The 27,869-nt window shown below is 48.3% G+C and overlaps 2 protein-coding genes across 4 annotated transcripts in view; both read right to left on the bottom strand.

The window, feature by feature from the left end:
• Positions 1–128: 128 nt before the first annotated feature.
• Positions 129–19,031, bottom strand: ZNF219 (zinc finger protein 219). The gene is made up of 5 exons (XM_080976347.1): positions 18,452–19,031; positions 9,441–9,549; positions 6,581–7,979; positions 3,566–3,685; positions 129–2,318 (listed from the first exon to the last, which is right to left on the bottom strand). The coding sequence occupies exons 2-5, from the start codon at positions 9,444–9,446 to the stop codon at positions 1,495–1,497; spliced, it is 2,349 nt and encodes a 782-aa protein (XP_080832473.1). The 5' UTR covers positions 9,447–9,549; positions 18,452–19,031; the 3' UTR covers positions 129–1,494.
• A 1,556-nt stretch (positions 19,032–20,587) lies between these two features.
• Positions 20,588–27,869, bottom strand: part of ARHGEF40 (Rho guanine nucleotide exchange factor 40) — a 39,466-nt gene continuing 32,184 nt past the window's right edge. The window contains exons 16-20 of one of the 3 annotated variants that reach the window (XM_080976339.1): positions 27,149–27,311; positions 25,699–25,851; positions 25,507–25,613; positions 24,858–24,911; positions 20,588–24,110 (exon numbers count right to left, since the gene is read on the bottom strand). In XM_080976339.1, coding sequence (XP_080832465.1) covers positions 24,873–24,911; positions 25,507–25,613; positions 25,699–25,851; positions 27,149–27,311 — 462 coding nt within the window. In that variant the 3' untranslated portion in view covers positions 20,588–24,110; positions 24,858–24,872. Of the gene's footprint in view, positions 24,111–24,857; positions 24,912–25,506; positions 25,614–25,698; positions 25,852–27,148; positions 27,312–27,869 lie in introns of those variants that run through there. The other 2 variants (XM_080976338.1, XR_013978522.1) reach the window with 2 other exon arrangements.

Below are 27,869 nucleotides of genomic sequence, written 5' to 3'. Positions count from 1 at the left end.
TGTTCTAGGGGCTTTTTTTTCTTTTTTCAAAAAAAAAGGTATGTGAAGCAGCAGCTTTTAAAATTGTTGACAAGGATTGCATTGAGAACACTGATCACAACTCACACAAACACTGAATGAAGCGTTAATTGTTTCTCATTTTAATTTTTATTTCCAGTTTCAAATTTTCTACAAGAAAAACAATAAAAAAATAGAAAACTCTAGAAGTTGTCAAGCTCCCTGACATGCCAGTTCACTACAGAAACAGGGCTCTGTTCCTGGGTCACTACGGAGATAACATACTGGCACTGGGTTTGCTTGCTTGCTACGCACACAAGAGACTGTAGCACCTGGTTGCTATGGAGACAAGGCCCCAACACAGGTGCTTGAAGTCCCCTTAGGCCAAGAGTGGCTGGTGCGGCCTGCCCTGCCTCTGTGGCACTCGACAGGGTAAACAGGCTAATGGAGACAGGGCTCCTGTGTTATTAAAGGGGGGATTTTGAAAGGGCCAGCTTCTCCTGCCATAGCAGCAGCAGCACGGAGAGGGAAAGCTGTGCCTGAAGAAATGCTCCCCTTTTTACAAAAACGGTATACACCACAGGTGTCTTGTTCCCTACGGGGCCTATCAACCCTATGTTTGTGCCAACAATGAGGTCCTGAAAGGGCCCAATTTCTCAGACAGTGGCACCGATAGGAAGCAGCATCAAGCCCAGAACTGAGGCGAGAACAAGGCATTGGAATCCAATGGACTCCAGCCACCTCACCCCAAAACCCTGTTTGACTAAAAAAGACTTTTAACAGCATCGCTGCTCCTTAACCAATTCCACACCCCAGCCATTATCACAGCTTCTCCCTTCTACATCCCAAGGTTGGCACTTTTCCTGACAGGTCTTCTGTACCGTTAACAGCTCCATGACAGCGAAGATCTGCACCTCTTGAATTTCCGCCTGCCTCGCTGCTGTTAAAGACACAGAAACCTGTTTCCAAAAAGACAACCCTACTACCTTCTATTTTGACGCCTCTCAACAGATGGGTGCATGACCCTGTCTTTTGTGGAGTGGCATCTTACTAGCTGCCTCTTCTGGTCTCTGCACGTCTATACTACAAATGTAAACAGGTCTGAAATTGGTTCAACTGTCTTGTGAAGCTGCCTTTTATTGCGCAGGACTATTTATTGATCCATTGAGCCCCATGTTTTCTGCTTTAATTGGCCGTGTCCGTTCAAGGTCTCTGGCAGCGGCCTTTCCGAGCCTTGCCTCTTTTGGCTAGAGATACGAGGGACTGAACCTGGGACCTTAATGCATGCAAAGCATGGGCTCTACCACTAAGCTAGGGGCTATCCAAGACCCTCCCCGTGAACTCTGGGAAGCGTAGATTCGTAGGGTGCTTGAGAATTCTTTATTAGAGATTGCTGCTTCATAGAAAGGAGCTACAGTTCCCAGGGTCCCTTGCTTGAGAGCCGCCATGACAGTTAAACAGGCTCGAAACTGGTTTATATATGCAGAGTAGACATACTCAGGCCTGCACTGGCTCCAGCTGCAATTCCATAAGGCCTTGGCCTGTCTTAGATGTCTCCTGGTGTGGGCCCTTTTGGACCTTGGGGGCAGGCAATTCCTCCTCTGCTCTTGGCTCTTCAGAGTCTTGCGACAGGTTCTCCCAATCTTGGTTAGCTGGTGCGGCTCCAGGAGAGAGGCTGGCAACGATTGCTCGATCGGGCGTCCTCTTCCCGCAGGGCAACTCAGGCCGGGGAAGTTCTCCCTGGTCTTCTGAATGCCAGAGGTTCTGAGGTTTGGTCATCTCCCCCTTTGGACTTAGAGACTCGGGTGCTTTCAGCTGGGGGCTCTGGGGTTCGGGCAGCTCCTCCTCCGCCACCCCCCGGGGTTTAGGGGCAGTGTGAGAGCAGCGGCGGGTTCGGGCTTTCCTGCTGTGGTGGACTTGGAGATGTAACTCCATGAGCTCCGGAGCCGAGGTGGCGAAGGGGCAGAACTGGCAGCGGTGGAGGGCTCCTCCCGCCAAAGCCGGGCGCAGCGACAGGTCCAGGGGCTGGAAGTCGGTCTTCCCGTTGAGCAGCGGCTTGCGGCGGGATGGGCGGGACCGAGCTGCGCCCAAGCTCCCAAGAGACAGGAAGGGCCCGTGGCTCTTGGCGAGCTGCGTGGCGGGAAAGGCAGGGACTGCGGTGGGAGCGAGGGGAATGTGGCACCGTTCCAGCGTTCCTGCCGCAGCAGCTGCTGCAGCCGCAGCACTCTTCTGCTCCCGATGATGGCGCTGCAAGTGGTACTTGAGAGAGCCAGACTGTGTGCCAGCATAGTCACAGTGAGGGCATTTGTACGGGCGCTCGCCTGCAAGCAGAAATGGTAGAGGCAAGTTGGAAAGGCAGTGAACAAATGCAGTTTCCTAGACAGTTGACTTTGGACCTGGCAGCCCTTGGTTCAAGCTCCACCTCTGAGGCAAACTAACCGAGGGACTTTGAGTGAATCATTCTCTCTCAGTTTCCCCAAACTATAAAACAGGAATAAAGGCAACCTTGCAGAGTTGTGCAAAAAGCATCAACCATCTACAGTGTGATCTTCAGATCGGAATATTACTATTCACCCAGTGTTTAAGACACACTGGGAAGGCTCCACTTCAAGTTCTACCTGTTGAGGAGGTTAAATCAATGAACAGGCAGAGCAGGGCCTTTGGGTTGTGACACCACAACTTTGCATTTCCTCTCTAAGGTGGAGAGCCTCGCAAGGAACGAACAGACAAAATATGAAACATCCTTGCAAATAAGTTGGTCTGGTGTGGTGAGTGTTTGCAATCCCCTGCAAGGAAGCTCCCACGGACCAGCCACTGTCTCTTAGCCTAACCTACCCCGAAGGTTGTTGGGAGAATAAAATGGAGACAACAACTATGTGAGCTACCTTGAGCTCCTTGAAGGAAAGGCGGGATATAAAATGTAATAATAAATAAATAAATGCCCCCCCCCCCAAGTTGTTAGCTCAAAAAACATTTTATCAACCTACTAATCAAGTTTACCATTTTAATTGGTAGTTTTATACATAATACATATTTGTTTGTGCTGGCTTTTTGTAACCAGTTTTGAGCTTCCATACGGAAAGGAAAGGCAGCCTAAACTGAGATCAGCAGAGAATGCTGCTCTATGTCTCCACTTGTGCCACTGCTTTGCATGTCTGGTGAAAGCAAAGGAACAGGCAGTATAGTTGCACCTCTGAAGTCAAACGGAATCCGTTCAGAAAGTCCATTCGACTTCCAAAACGTTCGGAAGTCAAGGCACGGCTTTCAATTGGCTGCAGGAAGCCCTGTCGGCCGTTCGGGTTCCAAAGAACATTCACAAACCAGAACACCCTCTTCCAGGTTTGCGGCATTCGGGAGCCAAAAGGTTTGACTCGCAAGGCGTTTGTCAACCAAGGTACGACTGTACAGAGGTCTGAGCTGCCTCAGATGGTATCAGGTTCCACCCGTGTGGTATGCCTCTGCAAGATACAGAACTTGGGGGGGGGGGGCCTAGCAAGTACCAGCCTTATTGCACATTTCCACTGGTTTAGGCAAACCCTACCCCACTTTTGCCGCATCTTGATCTTACCTGTGTGGACGCGGAGGTGCACCTTTAGATGGTGTGAGGATCTGAAGGACTTCCCACAGAACGGACAGTCTTTCCCAGTGCCCCGCCGGGATCCGTCCAGGCGCGACTGCCCTTGCATGTCTGGGGAAAACACAGCAAGGCGGGAAGCTTTTTAGTATGAGGGGACTGCAGGGTTTCTTGACCCTTCTCTATATGCTTTACATATGGATTCTCTGCCCGCTTTGCTCTTCTTTAGAGCTACAGAAACATAGTTTTTAAACCCCCCCCCTCACATCCACAAGTGCCACACGTGTCTCACTTTTTCACCCCAATACAGACCATGCCTTCGAAGACAACCACGACAGCTACATCGCTAGGTCTGGATCTGTACCTAATTTGTCACCTTTGTTTCAAAATGTAGCCCAACATAGTAGCTGCAAAAAATGATGACTGCTCTAAACGGCGGTGGGTGGGTTGTGAATTGAAAATAAACACCAATGACAGAAGATTGGCTGCCTTGGGTAAAGATTACACAGAATGCTTTAGAATAAAAAAAAAAATTGCAACTGTTCACAAACATCACACACACCATGCAGTGATGTGTCAAAAGAAGGGTGGTGTTTTTTATGTTTTTAGAGATGGAAATAGAAGAAGAATCATTTGTGACAACAGAAGTTGACTTTGATAGGTTGGTTTGATTTTTTTAAAAGAGATATTCTGTTTGCTATATTAACATCTGACCGTGTTGTCATCTTTTCCACTTCTTTTTTCTTAGTCATATGGCACACATATATATCTCAATTGACTGGAAAAATTGATACTGCACCCTCATACACCAAGTCTAAAATAAAAACCATTTGGTCAGCAACATGGTTTCACATTGGCTTGCTTCAAACAAACCATAATTAACATTAACCACAGCTTGTCAGTTTAGATGACAAGCTGTGGTTAGGCAAAAGCTTTCAAACTCATCCTAATGGAAGAGCAGAAGAGGAAGAGCACAGCCACAAGACCCTGAGGCTCACTTCAGCTCATTCACATCACTCCAAACTATGGTTTAGCTCAAACTTTTGCATGAAGAAGCGAGGGGTGGAAAGCACAATTGCTAGTTATTCCATTCCAAGTTGCTAGGCAACCTCACCATGCTTCCTTCCCTTCTCTTTCCTGTAAAAGGTTCTGCCAAAGGACAGAAGAAATAATATTTGTGGGTAGCTGAAAGTGAGAATGATGGAAGTATTGGGTACTTGTCAGTACTGGGGCCCAAGTTAGCTGCCTGACTGTTGGTTCATGCTGGTCTTGTGGGGAAGAAGAAATGCACACACAAATGCATACAAAGCACAAAATGAGGCCATGATATTTTTGGAATGGTGAACCTGTTTTAATGCACCCTCAGGTGGAAAGAGATGGAATTTACTACACTAAACATAATAACCTCAAAGCCTAGTTTCCAATTATTCTAACCAGTGTGGTAAATCCCAGCTTTCGCCACCTGAGGGCATATTTAAGCAACACATCCACCATACAAAAATGACATGGTAAAAATCACCTCATGGCGGTGACACAGCATGTGATTCATGCCTTACATTTTTTTTAAAGAGCTAAACAATGTGGCAGACTTGAGAATTAGGACATTTCTACATCATAGGCTTAAAATGGCTTAATAGCCCTTTTCTCTAATCAGGAATTGGGAGGAACTGCTGTTCTGTGGAGGGAGGAGTTACAGGTTCCAGAAAAGTTCTCCGAACAATTATCACAATTCCCCAGGTTTACTGGGAGAACAGCAGAACAGTATGGCTTATAGAACAGTGGAACCGTATAAAACAGATACGCATTTGTTGTGCGGATATGTGCTTCGAAGGAATGTTGTAAAACCACTTGGGGAAGTATTTATTTGCATCAATGCAGTTTATTTCCTTCAAGACACAGAGTTTGAATTTTCCTCATGCAGAATCTGGGTGTGGGTACATGCGGGTGCTTATGCAGAAAGCTGCAAGGTCTCCTGACACCAACATCCCCTTGCCCAAACTTGTTTTAACTGGGAGGCAGAGGTGAGACACCGAACAATCATGCAAAACTGTGCAGAGCAGTGGGGAAATGTTTCAGTTACACCAACTAATATTTTGAATACTGAGAGCTATTGTTTGGGTATCACGGAACTCTTGCTCATTCTGAGGTAAAATCTGTAGATAACTGCATGCCAGGCTTGTTGCCCTTCCCAGAATTCCAGGCATGGTAGCTTTACAAGGTTTTTGTTAGTTGGTTTATTTTGTATTTTATATTATAAGCATTCCGTTGTTTAGACCAAAGTGGTGTGCTGTAGATATTTAAGGACTACAGTTCCCATCATCCCTGACCACTGGGCCATGCTGGCTGGAGCTGATGGGAACTGGTGTCCAAAAGCAACTGGTCAACTCCTTGTTGGCTATCCCTTTAGGCTAGTTACTTAAATATTTTAAATAATTTAGTAGTAGCCTATTTGGTGGAATGTGCTCTGATATCCAATGGCATCATCAGCCTCCTGTGCAGTTCTGTTAGAGGGCTGAAGGAAAGGTGGGCATCAGTAAGTACATGGGTCTTGCCCTGCTTCTGCCTTGGATGCTACCCAATAGTGGCAACCATGTCCCACCACACAGGCCGCTGCTAAACATCATTATTGTAAACATATGGTTTTGTTAAACATTTTCCATCCAGTATGTTGCTTCCTTTGCTGGGTTTGGCCTACCGATACAATTCTATTAGTTTATTCCTGACCTTTATTCATATCCATCAACTGGACATATCCTTCCACCCCTCACACATATCCTTTTGTAAAACAAAGGGGGAAATGCAGTTTTCAGCTAAAACCAGCCTAGCTATGGAATGTAACCCACCCACATCCTCATTTTTTTATTTTGCTAGAGGAAGCAGCTCAAAAGCACGGGTTGATCTAGAATCTGAGATTGCTTTGTGATATGTGAGACCCTCTTTGGTAGCCCCCACATAAAAACAACCACCCCCAAATCCCAAAGCAGCTATGCTCTGCTTGTCCATACTTGCCCTTTTCCTCCTGGGTCAGCAGAGACGGACTGGTGTTGGCTGCTGTGGAGGCTCTGACATTTGTGGGGAGCCAGTGTCCTGCGAGAAGGTGAGAGCCCAGCGACTGCCCCTTGCTCCACTCCCTCTCTCGGGACAGGTGGCTCTGTCGGTGCAAGGCCATCTGTTGGAATGTGCCGAAGGTCCGGGAGCAATCTGGGCAGCGGTGGCTCCCTCCTGGGTCCTCTCTCACTAGCTTGGAACCTCCTGCGTAAGAGCGCTCCCTCCACTGCTGGCCACTCTCCACCGCCCGAGCTGTGGCCTGCAGCCGCTCGGCGCAGCTGGCATCGCCATAGCCCAAGAAATTGCCCGTGCTGGCCTTATCCGTGGGCCGAGGGGAGAGGAGGGAAGGGTAGAGGGCCTCGCAGCCGACGAGTAAGCTTTGGGCGGACCGGCCTGGGCCGGGCCCTCTTTGTTCGCTCTGGAGGCCTAGCTTGCTGAGATGAACCTTCATGTGGTTCTTGAGGAACCACGGCTCCTTGAAGCCACGCCCACACACCTGGCACTTGTGGTCAAAGGAGTCTTTGTGCTTCCGCATGTGACCCTTGAGGAACCAGGACTGGGTGAAGGCCTGGCCGCAAACCTGGCAGCGGAACTCAGTGGGTGCAGCAGCTGAAGGAGCAGCAGGGGCAGAGGCTGGAGGGGCAGGTGGGGCAACTGCAGCGGGGACAGGGGCAGGAGGGGTGGGCAGCCGGGCGGCCGGGAGCCCATGGGCTTGCTGGTTGTGCCACTGGAGTTCCACCTCCTGGGCGGCAGCAAAGGAGCACTGTCCACACTTGTAGGGCTGGTGAAGGATGCGGAGGTGGCGGTCCCGCTCGCCGGCGGTACGGAACTTGCCCTTGCAGAAAGGGCAGCGGAAGGTGGGCAGGGGTGGAGGTGGAGCGGGGGCAGCTTGTTCTTCTTCCTCTTCCTCTTCCTCCTCCTCCTCCTCTTCCTCCTCCTCCTTCTCCTCCTCCTCCTCTTGCCCTCGCAAAAGCGCCCGCTCCTCCAGCTCAAGCAGCAGGCGGCTCTGGTGGCTGAGGCGGGCGCGGGCCTCGGGGCAGTGGGAGCGCAAGTGGAGGCGCAGGCTGGCACGCTGCCCCGCCCGGTGGCCGCAGTAGGGGCAGGTGAGAGGGGAAGAGCTGGTGTGTATGCGCGTGTGCAGGGCCAGGATGCTGTTGAAGCGGAACCGCTTGCCGCAGATGGGGCATGGGTAAGGGCGGTCCTCACCCCCAGGTCCCCCCGGCCCGTTGGAGTAGCGTTGCAGATCCAGCTCCCCGTTGAAAGCCAGGGTGTCCGCTCCATCACAGGAAGAGGGGGAGGAGGATGGGGAAGAGAGGGTCACACTGGCTGAGTGGGCAGAAGGCAACTGGTAATCTGCACCCTGCAGGAACAAGAAGGAGGGGAAAGGCGGTGGAAGCCTCAGCATGGAATGACACACACACACACTGCCAAAAAAAATCCTCTTTCACACCACTGCTGTTCCAGTGTAACTAAATAGCTCACTGCTGGAGAAAGGAGCGAATGAAGCTAAATCTTTACGCAGAGCAGCGCTAGCCAGGCAGGCAGCCTGCAGATACCCTTCCCTGCTACTGCTTCTCCATGCAAGCTCCTAGGGGAAGCAGACAAGGCCATCTATGTTGCTACAAAAGCAGCTTGCAAACTAGCAGCTGATAACACAGGCGCGTGGTATTCTATTCCCTCATATGAAGGCCAAGCTCCGCTTTTACGGCAAGGGGTGACTCAAGCGTCTCTTCCAGCAGGGATTAGGTGCCCAAACCTAATCCTTTGCCACAGTGGAGGTTGCAGAACCATAGGCTGAAAACCAAACAATCTATAGGTTTGCTGCAAAGGGACATCATGCTGAGGGAGCTTCACTGGGAACCCAACAAGGGGAAGAGCAGTAAGACCCATTGCTGAGACTAGAGATAAAGGCAACATTCTCCAGAGCTAGGCTAGTAAAAGCCTGGCCCATAGGCACCAAAGGAGAAATGACCTTTACAACCCCAGAATCTTTCTCCACATTTTACCCCAATTGCTGGCTTCCTGTACCCCAGGAGGGAACAGTTTTTCCCTCTTGAATGTGATGGGAAAATGGGGCTTCATTACATTCCAAAGGTCTCTTTGACAGGAGATGAGCTTCCTCCTCCTTTCACTTTTTGCCCATTCTCCTGTTCCTGCTCCAACTGGAATGTGTCCCACCCCCATGCCAATTGACACCAACTGCCCTGTGGGAAGGAACAAGAGCTTATGAGGCAGGTGTAAGAACCTCCTCTCATAGTTGCCCATGGGAAGCCCGTAAGAATGCAGATGAAAAAGGCATTGGAGGCTTCTCCTGTCCCAGCTGGACCGTCCTTTACCACCCTAAACAAAAAAAATCGTACCAAATGACACCAGCTGCCCTGTGGGAAGGATCCTGATGAACTGATATGCTAGGATACTATTTGGCTATAATTTCATTGCTATATTTTGATTTGAATGTAGCCTGCCTGGCAAGGATTTGTATCAAAGGTGGAAAAGAAAACAAAAAAAAGCAACAATGTGTGTGTGTGTGTATAGCCTCCCCTATTAAAAGTAATTAAGTCATGTCATTCCATTACATCCATTAGAGGGCGAATGGAAGTGATTTTTCTAGGCTTTGACTTTCAGCTTGGAAAAAATGATACAAGATCTTCCCATTTGAAGGGGGGCGGAGATTGGAGAAAGAAGATCCTACTTTCCAAACTAATTCATGATAAGCCTGGGAGAGCTTACCCATCTCTAGCTGTGACAGTGTGGCTGACATGCAAGGGCATTTAAGTCCCTCTCCTAGACAGCCACACCTAACCCTGGTCTTCTGGCTTACCTCCATGATGCTCCTGATCACATGCTTCAGTCGTTGATTGGTGAAAGGGCAACACGTAGGATGTGACCTGACATCTCACACCTGATAGGCAGGTAGGCGGGAGCATGAGCTGCAGGAAAGGGGAGAAACGGAAGGGCTTTAGCTCAGAGGTCAAACATCTGATTTGCATGCAGGAGGTCTCAGGTTTAATTCTCAACATATCCAGATAGGGAGAGGAAACACTTCCTTGTCTGAAACCCTGGAAAGCAGCTGCCAGCCAATTCTGAGCTAGATAGGACTTGGTATATCAGGCAGCTTTTCATGCTTCTACTAAAAAAATAATTTCAACAAGAAAAGCTCAGGCCTTCTGCCCACAGTTGCCATTTTGCAGTGCTCACTATTTGACAAATACCATTAATTCTTCATTCACAAGGACTTAATCTGTGCCACATCCAGAGAGCTATCTTGGCACATTTCTGCTGCCGAGGCTTAACCCTGGAACTTATACAGTGTAGGACTGAAGTACCCCTGGATTTGCCCAGGGTGCATTTTGCTCACCACTGAATACGTAAGAGCAGGGAAGGGAACTCTGCAGGTTGGGACTCCCAACTCCCATTGACCGCAGCCAGCATGACCAATGGGCAGTTGGGAGTTTTAGCCCACAGCGTCGGCAAGACCACCATCATGCTCCCCAATCCTGACATAAGAGACCCCAAACATCAGGGGAAGGGGTTCAAGTGCAGAGAGATTTGTTGACATGAGTTTGAGTATGTTGTAGTTGTTGTTTAGTGTCCGACTCTTCGTGACCCCATGGACCAGAGCACGCCAGGCACTTCTGTCTTCCACTGCCTCCCGCAGTTTAGTCAAACTCATGCTGGTAGCTTTGAGAACACTACCCACCCTAATTTCCACATGCAATGTGCATGATTTAAGTTGGATTTAACCTGTTTTAGGAACCAGAGAGTGAGGTGAGAAAGTTGTAAACCTTGAACTGACAGCACAGTGGTCCTTATTCTATCTCTATGGAACAGAGCCTTTGGAACCTTGCAAGTATTTTGCCCATGTTGTGTCTCAGACCAACATTCCTGGGGATGCTAAAGCAGGACTGGTCCAGCAGTAAGATGAAGGAAGGAAGCCAAGCCAGATAATACACTGCCAGGTTGCAATGGAGATTTTTGTCTGCCACGCAGCTTGCCTCTGAAGTAAAAAACAGGGTGTGGCCATGGCTTCTCTTCACTGCTGCCCCTCCCTTGGCCCTGCCCAATCTCTCTTTTCCCACCTTCTGCAGCAGGAAATTATTTCACCACCCTGCAAGCCAAAAGAGAGAGTGAGTGGCAGGAGAAGTGTGGGAAAAGCCTCAACTGCATCTTCTTTCACTGCAGAGTTTGTACAAAGTCTGACAAGAATGCAGGGAAGGGCAAAACATCCCTGGGGGAAATTTATTTCCTGATCTGACTGCCTGTCGAATCCGTCAAATCTTACCCCAATGAATCATCCAAAGGAAAATTTGTGGGGTAAAGGTAGGGGTGCTTGGTTTGGCTCAATGGACGACCTCAGTGGAGTCTCTAGCTCACAGGCTGGGTGCATCCCTGAGACCTCCCATGCAGCCTCTCCTTCTGGGCCCCACACCCTCAACTTCTATGCTGACTGTGGAGAGCTCATTGGAGGAAGAAGTGGGATACAAACAGGCAAAGTGTGTGTTAACAACTCTCATACCATGAAATGTCTCTCAATGCTTCACGGTACAAGTGCTTGCACGTAAAACATCCCATTGTTTTTGCAGAGTTCAGCAGAACATGCACCCACGGCTCCGAATAACAGAAAACCTACGCTTCCACAGAAGCTAATAAAAACAGAAACACTTGGCTCTGCAGTTCATGAAATTGAAACAAAAATGCATAACTCTATAGGGTGTTCTTCGGGCTTCTACGAGCACCATTTCAAGATATTCCAGCTCTAAAGGAATAAATTGGGATCATGCTCATAAGAGACAGGGGGAAAACAAAACAGCTGTGCTCTGCACCCTACTCCTTTCCCGACAACCATTAGTTGACCTACTGTGATGTCAGGGAATGTTCACAAACATTCAAGTGTCCAGGGGTGTCCGCTTCTGTGAGGGCAATTAAACTTTGGCTGTGAGGAACATTTTGCACAGAGCAAAGGACAGTAGGGGCAAAAAGCTCTTGAAGGGTGGTGGAATACAAGACAGAGTGGCTAAAGGAAAGGAAACTGGGGGCTAGGAAGCACAGCTCTAACGGAGAGAGCAGAAGAGACAGAGATGTGAGAAGACAATGCCAGAAGTTGAGGAGAAAGATCAAGCAAAACTGGGTGGGGATAGAGGAACTGACACAGTGCTGGTTGCCACCTTTTTTTTAATGACAAGAAGCTCCATAGTTTAATAGCTTTATTTTACCTCAAATCTGAAATCCTGATGATGCAGAAGACAAATGCCAGGGAACTAACTGCACACCAAGATACAGACATGTGATATGCCCCAATACCATAAGCAGGTGTGGTCTGATCAACATGTTTACCCAAACCTCGCTCCCACTCTGCCTGAGGCAAGGCTGTCATCTTCTACAATTCTATGCATGTGGAACTCAAGCTATAATTTATGGCAAAAAAACACCCCACAATATATGGATTCTTTGGAACCTGCTTTCTCCTGAAGCAGATGCAAACAAGCACAGCCCTCCTATCCTATTTCTCTCTCTTTCTCTTCCCACCAGAAGACAATAACTGGAGAAAAGGGGAGAGAAAATATAGTTACTTTCAGAGGGTCACCTCCCAAAGTACTGTATCGGGAACCACTGGAAGGAGGTGCATTGAAATCCAGCCATCCTTCAGTTTTTCTCACTCTGGCCTACATCAGGCTTTGAATGGTCACTGAGCAAGATGTCCTTACTGGGCCTGTTTCCTGTGTGGGTTCACCTCCCCTTTGCTTGCCTTCTTCCTTCAATCCACACAGTAGCTGAAAAGCTGAACAGGCAGCAATGCTTAGGAGGAGCATCAGTGGTAAACCAGGGGGCTCTAGGGGCTGGCGGTGGGCTCCCTGCTGGGGTGTGGGCTTTGTGAGTGCCTGGCAATGCCGCCTCCTGACGCAGGGCCTACGTGTCAGGTCTGGATGTGGCCTCGTCTCGGGAGTAGGGGACCTTCCTCAGACTCACATTCTCCTCTTTGCAACCTCAGAGTTCAAGGACACATTCCAGTCACACAAAGCCACTCAAGGAGGGTGTGAAGCAGGGCTGGTGCCAGGTGTGGCCTGAGAAGAGGGGATGTGGTTCAGGAGGAACCCCAAAGGGCCAGACTGACACATGGAGGGCCACATTTGACCCTGAGGCCTACGGCTCCCCACCCCTGCCTGTAGACTGCAGCAAGTGATGGCAGTGGCAGTGGGGTAAGGCTAGCTGGTGATGGAGGTTGTGTGTTTGTGGGTGTTCTCCTCTCATTCCCTGCAATAGTTTCCTCCCTGGAAAAGGAAAGAGAAGACTGACAAAATCCTTGAAAAATTGGCTCTGTCAGAGCCCAGCTATTTAAAATATTTTACCAAGCTCAGAATGTATGGATGCATTCAGGCAGCCAAGTATTCAACGTGATGACTGTAAATATCATGTTAGGAATCCAGGAAACAGGATGAGTGGCTGGCTCTTCCTACTACTTATTCCCGCGCTCTGCAATGGGCCCTCTACACAGTTTTCAGGCATGCCCTGCTCCTACAAATCCCACAACCCTAATTCAGGAGGAGCCGAGAGAGAGAGAGAGAGAGAGAGAGAGAGAGAGAGAGAGAGAGAGACTTACAAGTGCATTTATGCAACAGTTGGATTAACAAGTCATTTTATTTTATTTTTATTGCACTTTTGTTGCCCTCCTCCTCAACTTCAAAGAAGCTCGCAGGCAGAGAGTACCTGGATTTCTTCCTGCCTTTTTATGAAAACAAGTCCTATTGGCTGAGAAATGGTACATAGCCCAGAGCCAAGCAGTAAGTTTCACAACTGAATGAAGAGCTGAACCCAGGTCTCCACAAGCCTAACTCTTTAAACACTACACCACAGCAATTATCCCATTCCCTCCTCCCCAAAGCCTGTAGTTTTGTGAGGGAAGTGAGGGATCTCTTAAAAAAGAAAACAAAAAGCATCTTTTGCACCCTCACCCAACTCGCAACTCCCAGATTTTTTAGCAGTCCTAACTATTATAATGACATAAATCCTACAGTGTCTTCAGGATCTGACTCATCCAGTCTGATCTGGAATTAGAGCTGGGCTTCAGGGCTAATTTGATTATAAAGGGGTTGGAGCTGGTAGTAGGTTTGATCTGGGATCTTCATTACACAGTGATTGGCTTGGGATATGACCTTTCTCTTTCCCCAAAGCAGTAGCCTTCAATGGGATGCAGGACTGGTGTGGTGAAACAATCCCTGTGCAAATTGGGTTAGCAGCTCACCTGACTCCACTGTCCTTAGAAGAGCAGGGATGGGACAAAGAGGGTGCTCCCTTGCCAAGCCCCCTCCATGACGTCATTGCTCTTGCCGCCCTTCACATGTTGAGGGGCTGAACTTCCGCAGCAGGGAGCCTATTCTATTTGTGTTGGTTCTCCACAGAATTCAGATTTCTGATCTTCCAGGGACTCCCAATCACACAAGGGAGCCTACACATGTTCAACCGGCTCCCCCCCATTGCAGGGTTCAGCTCCCTACACCTGAAGGGCTGTAGGCATGGTGACACAACAAAAGGTGCAGCACTCTCTTGCTCTTTCCCTCATTTGATGGTGGGGGGGGGGGAGTGTTTGAAGAGGCCTATTTTCTGTGTGTAATAAATCACAATCCTTTGCCAGTGAACCAAAGTGCCTTTGTGCTGTGTTCCCTGGTCAGGCCCACCAAATTGATATTGTGACCCACACTCTTAAGAAAGGGTTCCTCCCCTCTGCTTTAGGTTACATCACTACTAGAACACTGTACAAACACTCAAGGCTGCAAGGATCTCTGATGAACTAAGCACAATTGATGCATCCCAGCTGGCTCTTAAGCCTCCCAGTTCTAGGTAACAAAACACCGGCAGAATTGTAAGAGAGGATCCTGCATTAATTAATCTGAAATGAACAACCACCTCTTGGTTCTGTACTCACAATTACAAGCAGGAACTGGAATCTTCCCTTCAACCATAAAAATGAAAAACCAGCCCGTTAATCACACTGATTTACAGAAACAATAGGTTGGTTAAATCGTGTAAAGAGGTAGCAAGTCCCAAGTACATCACTTTAAGTGTGTGTGCCTTAAAACCCCCGCATTCTAAGGAAAATGTCCAAATGCAATTTTACAGCTTGCAAGCACCTTCTTAGAAAAGGAAGCAGCTTTGATTTGTGCAGAAGCCAGCAAAAAAAAAGGACTATAACAAGAAGCAAGGTGGTCCAAGGCCTGCAGATTCAAAACAGTCGGCTTTGGTGAAGGGGAGGGGGGGTAGAAACCTTAGATGACATTCGCTGTAGGTTTGGCATGTGTGAATCAGAGCTGTGAATTCATAGTTATCATGTGACACCCCTCCTCCCCTCCGGAAGGGCAACAGACCTCACAGAAGAAAAGAGAGCAACTATGAGAAACGTCTGTCTGGAGTTGATAGTCACATTGGAAAGGCAATACCTTTCACAGAACTGGCTTCCTGTGCACGTGGTTGAATGCTTCCTGCACCTACAAAAGCCAGCAGATCAGGGAGGTTCGGCTTGAGCTCTTCATATCTAGTTCCCTTGCTGAAAGAAATATTTTCCTATGGATGGGCATTCAGTCTTGCCACCTACAATCTGGAGTGACAGAGCCCAGGAGCAGTTTTGTCAACACACCTGCTGTTTATAGAAATAATTCACAGCTAAAGACATGTGCCATAGCACCTGGTAGAAAAAAAGGAGATTATAACCTTTAACAAATAAAATTTAACCACAGCATTCATACAGCATCATAAGATTATGCATGTGAACAGCACTTCTTCCTTAATCCTGCAACCATCACCATCATTAGTAGCAGAGGTAGTACTAATAACTATAGTAATATTTCTAGAATCCCTTTAAAGGCTACACATTTTACATAAAAATAAGCCATAGGCTCTACCCTCAGGTTTAGTTAAGACTTCTCTGGGAATGCACTTTACTTCTGATGGCAACTGTGTATGTATGTATCTTTCACAGCTTTTACACTCTCTGTAACACAGATGGCAATTCTTATCCCAAAAGAACCATGGTATCCTTAAAGCTTCTTAGGGGACCTCTATGCTACTGCAAATTCCTATTTGTTTTATACCAGTTTAGCTGTCAAAGCTCTCCAACTCCAGGAATCATGGGAACTGCAGTCTAACAAGAATACAGACTTCTGTTAGAGAGCCCTAGCATTCCTAACAGAACTACAGTTCCCAAGGTTTCTGGGATAGGTGGAGAATAGCATGACTATTTTTAACAGTTTAAGGCTGTGCTGGAGAAATGTCCTCATTACTCAAGGACAGCAACCCTTCAACTCTCCATAAACACTGGCCTGTCACAGGTTCAAGGGGTGAATCAGAGGTTGAAGGAATTGAAATGAGATTTGACAACCTGTGGCAAAATCAGAGACTCTTTGGCTCCCATGTCGTCCTGGGCTAAGAGGTCATGTAAACTTATATAGTGTTCTGATAGCTGCTAGATGGAGTTCAGTGTGCCTCAGAGCAAATTTAGCAATCTTTGAATGAACTGAGACAGGAAGCAAGAGTGAGCAGAGACTCCCTGGAATTCTTTGCTTGTATAGACATAGAATATTATTTCAGAGTAACAAACTTGGGATAACATAACCTTGTATGAACAAGCCCTAAAATGGTTCATATAGGCTGAGTAAGGCAGCAATCATATGAGAAGCACAGAAACATTTCTCAGACGGAAAAAAGACTCTGCCTTGCCCAACTTTTTATTATTGTCTGCAAGTGTTCTATGCAACCTGAAAGCTTGCCATCTAGAAAGGCACGCAGTCTTATAGTTTACCAGACTAATTATTTCCTTGCAAACGCTCTTCAAAAGAGGGGACACTTGCCCAATGGGCAAGCCTTAATCTTGTTTCTAAGTCAGCCTCTGATAAGGCAGGTCTGCCCTGTATTCTCATGTGGTGGCACGGAGGGAGCTGAGGGTAGCTTGCTGTGGCTAGTGTAATAGACACTCTGCACATCCTCTGAGGCACTCTTTTCTTTGTTATTAAGAACTAATAACAGAATGCCTTGGACGATGTGCAGAGTGTCTCTTACACATGATTGTGCCCGGAGGCATATAAAAACAGGTTCTAACACTAAGCCGTGATTTTGGAACAGCACACCAGGTGCTATCCTGACACCTTTATTATAGAACATTCTGTTGCTTATAATGGTGGGTCTAGTTTGCAGAGAGAGTATTACGGGCCTGTTCTTCCCCTAGGTATTGCCAAAATCAAGCAGGAGGCCTTGTTCTCTTGCAGCAATGCAAGGCTGGTGGTATTCATAAGCCTGCATAAAAGATAGCTGATTCATTTTGGCACCTTGCCATGCTGGGCCTATAGCAGTTCCCAAATGACTAATCTTTTTTTTTAAACACACACACACCATGAAGTCTTTTGGGCCTACTCAGTATTAGGGAGGCAGACAGTCCTGTCTTGATTGTTTGTGCATACTATGGGGAGGGAGAGGTACATGATAATAGAGTGCAACTGTACCTAACGGGTGGTGTGTGTGTGTTGGGTGCCCATTTAGTCTTATTCAGAAACAAACAAGATGGCTGCTTCTTAGGGGAAGGCACCCTAAGGAAAAATGGGGCAGCTTTTCAAGGTTCCCCTGGGTCCCAGGAATAGGGATGGCGGCTGCCAGGCCTCAAGCCAACTCCCGCCAACTTCGAGGCCAAGATGGAGTATAGGGGGAGGAGAGGGGGAAATATATCCATGGGAGCAGGCCAGTCCCCTCACTCACACCACAGCCCCGCTTTGGCGTGTGAGAAGAGACAAGAGAGTGACTGTCCCAGCAAGACACAGAGCTGACCCCCCCCTTCCCGCCCCACACACCCTGAACAAAGGGAGCAGCTGCCTGAGCAAATGCTCCAGTGCACATTCCAGTGGGGGGGCGGGGGTTAGGATGAGTAAAGGGGGCTGTTCCAGTGATTAAGGGCTACCGAGTCATCACCCTTTAGACACCCCTCTCCCCACTTAAGTTTCAAGCTTCTGAGAGTCATAACTTAATAATCTTGGGTCATTACATTGGAGGACAGCCCCCCCCCCCGCGTACGCATTCCATTTAGTGCCACTGAAAGGGTACAGAAATGTGGGATTGTGGGACAGCTCGGAACAACCCTTACAAAGTATGTGGGGCGGGGAGGGGGGGTTGAGGGAGAGGGGGATGCCCTGGAGATGGAATGAGAGCATGGCCCTCTGGCCCTCGTCGCTGCAGCACCAGCCGCGATACACTCCCGCCCCACCGCACCCCACCCCGCCACCCCTCATGGCTCCGAGCCACCTGCTATAGGAACCCCCCTCCCTTCCTCCCGGAGAAACGACTTCACCCCAAATGGCCCCAACGGGCCCACCCCCACCCACCCCCCGCGCCACATTACCCCCTACTCCGATTTCTGAAGCAGAGCCCCCCTTCTAAGTTGCAATCACAGTCACGTGGCTGGGGAGTTGCGGGGGGGGGGGAGAGAGACGACGAGGAATAGTGGGGCTGGGGGTGGGGAGAGAAGGATCTATTAGAGAAAGACATGGAGGAAATCGACCGGGTCATTCGGGGATAACGAAGCCTGAGGCCGAGGCCGGGCGGTTTCCGTGCGCCGCCCAGGCGGTGCGCAACCCCGCAGCTTGGCCCGGTTGCAGCCCCGCGGCCGGGTGACTTGCCCCCCACCCCACCCCGCGACGAAGATCGGAGCCCGGGCCTCGCTTCCCCTGCTGCCATGCACCTGCTCTGGGAGCCCCGGGGGTGGGGGGGAGAGAGGAGAGCCAAGTGGTCGGGCGGGTTTTCTGGGGAGGGGGGCGCACGGTGGGCGGGCGGACGGCGCGGCGCAGCGCAGCTACTCACCAAGGCGCACGGCGAGGCGGCGCGGAGGAGGAGGGGGGCGCTCCGGGGACCCGCCGCGTCGTCGGGGCTGGGCCGGGGCGAGCAGCCTCCCCGCCAGTGGGGCTCCCCCCTCTCCTCTTCTCTCCTCTTCGCCTTCCCTCTCTCTCTCACTCTCTCACTCTCTCTCCCTTCCTTCCTCCCTCCCTCTCTCTCGCTCCCTTCCTCCCTCCCTTCCATTGTACGGAGCCGCAGGCAGCGGCGGCGATTTGCATTTCTGAGCCTTGCGCGGCGAGGGATTGCCCGGCTCCATTGTGCGCTCTCGCTCGGCCGGGCGCGGAGGGGGCAGCCCTTCCCCGAGGGAGGGGGGCACTCTATGGGGAGAGAGAGAACGAGAGAGGAATATGGGGAAAGAGGCACGCTGGGGCTAGGGTTGCCACTGCTGCTTCTCTTCGCTCTGCTAGGCCGTGGATTGCAAAACGGAACGAAAATCGCCACGGGAGTGGAAGCAAGCGCTGCCCCGGCACGGCGAAGGGCAATCTGGATCTTCCTTGCCCTGGTGGCAGGGAATAAGTAGGAAGAAGGGGCACTGTCTCAACGCGGGGGGGGGGGGTAGAGACAGCGGAAAGGAAACAGTGTGGGATGAAACCTACCCCATTAAGCCCCTAGAAAGATTGCGCCACGAGGATGGGTGGCACTGCCCTGGCACAACCCAAGTTGTCTGTGCATCCTAGTGGCCTGCGGAGGGACACAGCCTGCTCTGTGGGCGATGTTGGGGGGGGGTCAGTTATAGTCAAGAATTTGCTGCCTGTGGCAGAGCCAAGCACACAGGGGCCGTAATGGAAGTAGATTAAGAGTCACTGTGTTGTGGTGGCAGGATGCTGCTCTGCTGAGCCAGGGAGGGGGGAGAGCAGGGCACCATCTTGGCACAGACAAGTATTGTCTGCTCTGCTGTACACTGGTGGGTGGGCGGGAAGCCTGACGCAGTCTGCTCTTTTTGGTTGATGGAGTATCATTGGCAGGGGTGGGTGGGGAGTAGCACACTGGCCTGCCACTAGCTAGACACAGCCTAGCTTTGTTCTGTGATGCCATGATAGAAAGGGGATACAGGGTTGGCATGGCCAGCTTGGCAGAGCCTGTCCCTATCTATACAGCAGTGCCATGGCAGAGGAAAGTACTGTCTAGATTAGAAGCTTTTACGGATGTACAGCTGGCTGTTAAGAGTTGAGATCCTCGCACTGTGAGCCATTTTGTGGCGAGGGCAGGTGCCCAGTGGCATCGCCTGATTTGTTGGATTGTGGTGATGCCAGGAGACAGGGAAGGGCAAAATGCTAGCCTCTCTCCACCACCAAACCATAGAGGAAATAGCAAGGTCTATGGGCACTGACAAGGAGAGGAAGAGCCAGGCTCTGTCAGGCTGCGTTTGCAGATAGGCACGCCTGGAATATTGGTCTCAGGCGTGAGGCCTGCTAGATGGGCCTCTCACTGTTTAGCCACTCAGGTCAGTTCAGAGAAAGTGGGTAGGAACAGGAACATTCTGGTTGCCTAGCAACCACAGGTCAGGTTTTTATCCACCTCCTGTGTAGGCCTCAGAGAGAGTGGGAACAGGAGCACACAAGCCAAATACTTATAAGGACAGGAAAGCAGATGGGGGAGGGGGCTGTTTCAGCCTGGCATTGTTTCCCTCCCCTTATCAGGGTATGGGTGGGGGGAGGCTCCAGCTAGGGCAGGCTAAAGGGTAAATGGCAGCATGGTGAAAAGGACCCTTGTGGGGAGGGAGCATGGGGGTGAATGAAGGACCTCACTAAGCACGCACTGGTGTAAATACACAAACAAGCTAACCCTCCTTCCTCAGTTCTATTAACTTCAGTGAGATATATGCCCACATGCGTATATCTGCAAGCTTAAGCAAGTAGTCATTGCTTTTAAAGGAGTTGGTTGAGGAAAGCCTTTTATCCGGAATAACCTCCTCCAAATCAAGGAAAAAATAGGGAATAGTGGGAGTAAGATGTTGAACCAATATTAAGCCCCTCAAGGGCAAGTGAAATCGGCCCTAGAGATAAATATGTTCTGCCTTAAGCTGACAGAAAACCCAAGTTAAAAGTAGTGGGAAAGCAATTAATAGGGTAGCCCCTGCAACGGAAGAACAGAAATGACTAATACAGTTCAGCATGCTTTTTATATAAAATAAGGTCTTGTTAGACAAACCTGACTGATTATTTTGACAAGATTACATGTTTGGCAAAGGTAACCATTAATTTACAGAGACCCAAGGGGTTTGCTTAGTACCTTACATGGCTTAGGTTCATGGGCAGCAGTAGCTAAAAATCATTCTTCAAATGGGTTAAAAATTAGTTTGTTCCCATCGTATTTTAATTTTCCTATGAACACCTGTGCAGCTTGCACAATTTTTACTTCTTTGAACCAGCATAGCTAGAACACCATATCTTCCCAGCCAGCAGAGCAGCCATTTGGAGAACCCTTTCAATGGGAACACTTGCAGTATCCGTACTTTCTACTTTCCTTGGGCTTCTACCTTTCCCAGGACCAACCTCAACTCCAACTTACTGTTGGCCCTTCCTCACCTTTTCCATTTCATAACACTTAAAACAAGTTTGGTAATTTGAGGCCAGCACAGGTAAAGAGTTGCAGATGCTGCAAAACTCAGGGCTGGAGCTTTGGTTTTTGAACCCACACAGAAAATGCTTCTAATTGTGAAAACAGTCCCCTACCATGATACCTTGAATTTTGAACCCAATCAGTTTACAGTAGCTAGACTTCACATACAGCAGATGTGCTAAACTTATGTATGGATTGTACTGCTTCAGACTGGTGCAGGCAGGTGCTCATGTGACTAAATGTTCATCCAAATACAATTCCCTGTGCTTTGAGAACTAGTTTCTGAGAATGCCTACCCTTCTTCCTGTCATGTCAAGTTTTCTGTGTGCAGGGAATGTTAGCGTGGAATAGCAGTCATGTAATCTGGATGCTACATATGATGATGACACTGCCGTGTACAAACATGAAGCTGCCCAGTAATGTGAGAAGCACATGATTTCAACAGCAAAAGGAGTGAATGGGTTAGGATTGCCAAGTGTTCAGGGAGATAAACCACAGTCGGGGAGGGTTCTGCACTTCTTACCCACTGACCACTTTTGCGGTTAAACTCAACATGTACACCTTTTCAAACATAACAAGAGCAGTTCCGTGTTAAAACACATGGACCATTCATCATGTCTAGTTGGTCAAATAGTACACCCCAGAAACAGATTTACTACCGTACATACTCTTTTTCAAGAACTAAGTCTCATTTGTGCCTGCTTTGCATATTTGAAGCTGCTTTTCTGCATTATATTTTACTTTAGTGGTTAGGTCAAAGCACAAGTTAGCACCAGCCTCATCAAAAAGTGGTTGTAAATAGAGACATTCATTCCAATCCAACTGGAGGGAGGGAGTGGTAGAGCCACAGCTCTATAGTGGCAAGTTGGACAAAGGCATATATATCAGTGCTCTTGACATACATGGGGCTGATGAGGATTGTTAGGCCAGTATTTGAAAAGGTTGGGAGAAGAGGTTGTAGTTAGCAGCCACTTTCAGTGTTCTCTGTGAAAGAATTCCTACGTTTCCTTACAAATCTCAAGAACTGCCTGGCCTGTGCACCATTATGACATTACAAACATGTCTTCCATTATTACTGCTTATCTTTTGCATTTTTTCTGGTTCCCTATTTATGTTTGTTTTTGAAGCAGTATAGTCCACACACAGTTAGTTGTATTGAGGCCACCTTAGTATCATAATTATTATTTATTAAATTTCTATACTGCCCTTCATCTGAAGCTCACAGGGTGGTTTTGCACTTAGTTACTGTTGAAATCAATGTGAAAAGTTGGTTACGACTCCTGCTGATTTCAGTGGGAACTAAGTGCCACTAACTTAGTCTCTATACACCCAAGTGAGTTTACTAAATCTTTTTCATGTGGGCAGGAGAAGTGTGTGTGATTTCTATATGAGAGGCCCCAGGTTTAAATCCAGCACAAGACCTGCCAAAGAGAACAAGTTAGCTGAGCAACTCAAGTTACCAAAATCAGACCAAAGGTAGGCCATTTGTATCCAATAGAAGAGTCTGAATGAACAAAAACACCACATATTCAGCCACCTAACACAAAATATAGCACCAATTGTTAGAGATCCGTTCCTACAGTTCAGATTCCAAAATGTCACAGACATTGCAGAAGGGTGTTTGCAGACCTCCAACAAGTAATCTAAAAGAGGCAAAACACTCTTTCACAGCCCCTGTGTTTTTTTCTCCTGACTTTTTCCTCGTACAGTAAGCCTACAACTTAACCACATTTAACTTGTGTGCATTCAGCTTCACACGCTTGGTAATAATTAAAAAAAAAATATTAAAGGGAGGCGGAAAGAGGGTAGGCATCTAGGAAAAAAGACTTTGGCAATTCCACCCACCATTGCACTCAAATGTGTTTTGACTATACATGACTTTGGCTTTAAAGGCGATCCGTGGAATGTAACCCCCACATAAGTTGTAGGCTTACTGTATTCATAACAATGTGGTAACATTACTGTGTGCAGAGACTGATCTCAAAAACAAACAAAAGCAATCAAGGGAGGGGGAAAACTTCCCCAGGTGCAGCAGAATCATGATACAGCCCTCCTTGGATTCTGTGTCCTCAGACTGCAAACACATGAGTGTGGGGAAGTAAACTTGACCAAGTATTCTTACTTGTCAAAACTCTTCACGTATTTTAAGAAAACAGAACACCAGGGAGATGACTTAAGTTAGAGCCCTTCTCCTCGGCATACTAGTTTATTTTATGTGGGGGTATGCAAACACGCTACCCATCTGCAATCTAGAGTGGTACAGTCCTAGGGGAGCTGTATTATGTGAACCTCCATAGCATTATGTATATTGCTGTATCATGCCTTTCCTTTCGGCTGCCTCTGAACTCGCTCTCTGGATGAAGGTGGTTTTGTGTCCTATAGTAATTCACCATGCAATCCAGACCCACCTTCTCCTTTTCCTCTTCGGCTAACCTGGACATGGTTTGGGGAGTGCATACTGTAGTTGCCTAGCAACTGCAGCCCAGATTCTTCCTTCCATCTCCCATCAAAATGATCAGAATACCAATTGGGCAAGAGATTGAAGCTGTGATCAGAGGTAGGGCACCAGGCAAATGAGTATTTCAACACTGTCTGGAAACCACCCCACTCGATCAGTGACTCCAGAGTTTCCTTCTAGTCTGCACTTTAGTTTGGGTCAGCCCAGAGCTCATTGGTTTGGCCTTCCTTGCCTAATACACAACCATTTCACTACCAACCACATCAGCTTGGTCAAGAATCTCCAGTATTTTGCAGCCCGAAAAAATGGTGGAAAAGGCACTGGATGGGTACTGCCAGGGATAGGACAGAGCCATCCCAAGGTAGACTGCAGCCCATGTCTGGGTGTTCCTGTGGGATGGTAGCAGAGGGGGGTGAATGGGACAGCCATCAGGAGTCTTGGTAGGAGCAGGTCATAGGACTGCTTGACATTAGTGCCCATTCATGCCCCATCTCCAAGGTTTGGTGGGGCTCAGACAGTTCTGTTCCCAGAGTTCCTGGGGTTTGAGTCCTGCCTTCCACGGCTGCCTGGGGAGAACAGCTTCCGGTGTAGACTCCACACCCAGTGCTGCAAAAGAAACAGATGGGTAAGTGTCTAGATACAAAGAAAGACACCAAGCCTCTTAGTTTTTCTGGCTACCCAATACGCGACAAGTTTCTAGTCCTCATGAGCCAAATTTATACATGATTCTCTGCAACCCATCCTGGTCTAGTTAAATATAATGCATTATAAGCTGTGATAGGGACAACATATAGGTCCTACTTCCCTGTAAAAACAAAACTTAGCATTTTGTAGCTTGATTTTTTAAGTATTTAAAGAACTTCACCTAGATTATCTGCAGGTTTATTACAACAACCCTGCAAGGTAGGTCAATATTATTTCCCCCAATTCTCACAGGTGGGGGGATGAGGCTGATAAACGGCAGTCACCCAGTAAGTCCATGCTTGCGGCAAAGTTTAAATCAGTGACTTGCCAGTTCACACTGTTAGCCATTAAATTATGCCAGCTCTGTAGGGATTAGATTAATTTAAAACAATTGTAGTAGCATTAAGACAACTGGATAGCCAGTGAGAACAGCACACAAGACAAAGAGAAGCTGCAGGATGGTGAAACACAGATAAACCTGGACAGTACAGTCATACATGTAACACGTATGGAGTGAACTTGAGCAAGTAGTGTGCCTGGAAATAAAGGCTCAGAGAAAGACATGGGGGAGTGCCATGTGCTGCACTTTGGGAAAAAGGTGACAGTAGTTAGGTAAAGAGGTGGGAGGGGGTTGCACAAAGGCAGAGAAGTTTGGCAGGGGCTCTGTACCTGGCCGCCATGGCCTCAGAGTGGGGTCACTGGTTCGTCGGCAACGCCAGAGCTCTGGCAAATAAAGAAAACATATGAAAGCCATCAGGGATGGCGTGGTGAATCCTGGTGGGGAAGGGAGGGGGGCAAGGGTGGGACAGGAGGATTGCACTATCACACACACAAAAGCACACAAGACTTCTGCCCAGGCGCACACAGCCACTGGGTTACCAGCACCTAACCCAGAACAGCATGCCCCTGACCCTTTTCACAGCAATGAGAGATTTGGTAGAGCCCCACTGGCGCTCTTTCACAAAAGATGCTTCCCAAACTTAGTGCCTATTTATACAATCGGCAGAATCAAGTGATAAAAGTGTGTGTGTGTGTGTGTGTGTGTGTGTGTGTGTGTGTGTGTGGAGTAATGAGCCTAGCGTGTGGATACCTTATTTCTATAGGAAGTTAGCATAAATGGGGCTGAATTCTTTTCCTGAGTGCACTCATTTTTGTCTGGATAAGGGGAACCATTTGAACATGCTGCTGTTTCCCTGCTGGCAGCCTGAACGAGTGCACTCCAGGAAGGGCTTTACCACATGATTCTCCCAATTGTATAAATGGACCCATGACAACAGACACCCTCGCCAAAGAGCCGTTGGCTGTTGTGTACACTCACCGACTGGGGGTGCCCCAAAGCTGTGCTGCTGCCGGGCAACGATCCTCTTCCTTGCCTAGGTAGCTCTTGGTGGCTTGGAGAGGGTCCATCGGACTCAGACGTCTCGGCTAAGGAGAGCAGCAGAGAAGGGTAGGGGTGAGTGCAAATTTGAGCAGCAACGCTCTATGAGAAGGCAGGGAGAACAGCACTCACCCCTTGGGATGGGCTTGACATCCAGGTCCCATTCCTCTTCCTCAAAGTGGCCAGGTAACGACAGCCCGGGAGGGGCCCCAGGACTAAGGCCGAGAGGGGCCAGGCGCTGGGCAGGGCAGGAAGATATGCTCATCGAGACAGAAGGATGGGCAGCTGAAGAGAGGGAGAGAAAAACATCCAAGGCATTCTTCTTAAAAACTGCTCCAAGTGCTAGCAGTACCTTCAGCATTCTCCCATCTCACCAAACAGAAACATCTTTCTGGCCTTTCCCTATGCTAAGCATTAGGTACAGCATGGAATATTCAAAGGGCTATGTCCTACTTTCATACTGTTCACACATATATTATGCATATGAGTTCATTTTCCATTTTTTTCTCCACAAAGAGAGGATAGTGCTCTGTGAGGCTATGTGTTGATACCTGAGTTTTCTTCCAGTGGAGGCTGGCTCATTATCGCAAGTGGGGCACTGCACCATGAATCTCAGCCTGCCCACACCCACCTGTCTGCCGCCTGATAACCAGCCCAGGGAATTAGTGGCACAATCCACCAGCCATCAATGATCCTTTCTTTCCTTTTCATACAGAAAACAGAACTTCATTACAGTAAATGAGAGAAGCACCTCAGAGGAGTGGGGCAGGCCCTACTCTGATACCTGGGCAGGACCCTTCTCCACTTCTCCCTAGTTTGCTCAGGAATATTAACTGAAGTGCCCACAAGACCATCTGTCTACATGTGTCCATCTAACACCGAGATCTCCACCAGAGACTCTTCTAAGGGCTCCCCTGCCATCTGAGGCACAGCAAGTCTGGATAAGGGGAACCATTTGAAGACCTCCTTCTTTGGAGGTCTTTAAGCAGAGGCTTGACAACCATATGTCAGGAGTGCTCTGATGGTGTTTTCTGCTTGGCAGGGGGTTGGACTCGATGGCCCTTGTGGTCTCTTCCAACTCTATGATTCTATGATTCTAAGTGGCTGTCAGGGAAAGAGCTTTTTCAGTGGTGGCATCCTTGGTATTGAAATTCCCACCCCAGACAAGCTTTTCTGCTGCTCATGCCAGTGTCATTCTGGCAGCATGCAGAGACCTTTTTATTTCCCCAGACGTCTAGTGCTGTTAATTCTTGCTGGACTGTTTTATTTTGTGCTATATTGCTACATTTCTTGCCTTTAGCTTATTTAGATGTTGAGAATGTAATGTGTTTTAACCCTTTTTTATTGTAAACTACTCTCATCATTCTAACTACAGGAAGGCAGACAACATTTCATAATAAAATAAATAACCATTCCTCTTTGGAGAGCAGTCTGTGCTCTTGGCCCTTTAACTATTTTCACTGAGAGAGGAAGAAAGTGAGGAAGAAGATTAAGAACTTGTTAAAGTGAAGTAACTTCTGCACAAACATTGCCCTGATACAATTCTCTTCCTGCTGGGACAATCTCTTAGGTAGCCACATACCCTGTCTCCATAGCAGTTGGGCTATAACATTTGTCCATTGATGCTTCACTTCAGCAGAGGCTGCCTGCAGTGTGTAGGCCTGTCGGCCTGTTCCACGTCCAAACCATAGCTCAAAGCGTAGCCCACTAGGCCCCACACTCTCTGTCAGCCCCATGGATGCTGTCTGTGGAAGAAAAAGAGGGAGGATAATGAAAAGTTAGGATAGGGCCACCTGCAACAAGAAGTAGGAAGTCTATGTTCAAGACTGACCTGGTTCAGACATAACATTAAGCCAAACCGTGACTTTCTGAGTACAGAGAGTGGTTGTGCTCACCCTGTGGAATGCCCTCCTGTCAGATGTCAAGGAAATAATCAACTATCTGACTTTTAGAAGACATCCAAAAGCAGCCCAGTATAGGGAAGCTTTTAATAATGTTTTACTGTGGTTTTATAATTTGTTGGAAGCTACCCACAGTGACTGGGGCAACCCAGTCAGATGGCTGGCATATAAATAAAGCAGAAGTAGTAGTAGTGATAATAATAGCATAATAATAATAATAATAATAATAATAATAATAATAATAGCAGCATATGGGTTTCCAGAAGGGAAACAGCTACTGCTGTGCTCCTCCTCTAGTCCCGCTGCACTGCTGTGAGCTAAGCAATGGTTAGGCTTAGCATGTTGTCTGAACCCAAGCTTCTGGCTTGTCTTGCTTCAGACAAACCATGGTTAATAATCCAG

Source organism: Podarcis pityusensis (assembly GCF_964106645.2).
Source record: "Podarcis pityusensis genome assembly, chromosome: 13".
Taxonomy (NCBI): Eukaryota; Metazoa; Chordata; class Lepidosauria; order Squamata; family Lacertidae; genus Podarcis; species Podarcis pityusensis.
The sequence above is the reverse complement of the archived record's forward strand: the minus strand, read 5'-3'. Positions and strand labels throughout refer to the sequence as shown.

Excerpts from the sequence above, each read along its gene's own strand:
- ZNF219 (XM_080976347.1), bottom strand. Across the intron at positions 3,686-6,580 it reads GCTGACCCAGGAGGAAAAGG|ACATGCAAGGGCAGTCGCGC; the intron begins GCAAGTATGGAC and ends TGTTTTCCCCAG. Across the intron at positions 2,319-3,565 it reads GCACCTCCGCGTCCACACAG|GCGAGCGCCCGTACAAATGC; the intron begins GTAAGATCAAGA and ends TTCTGCTTGCAG.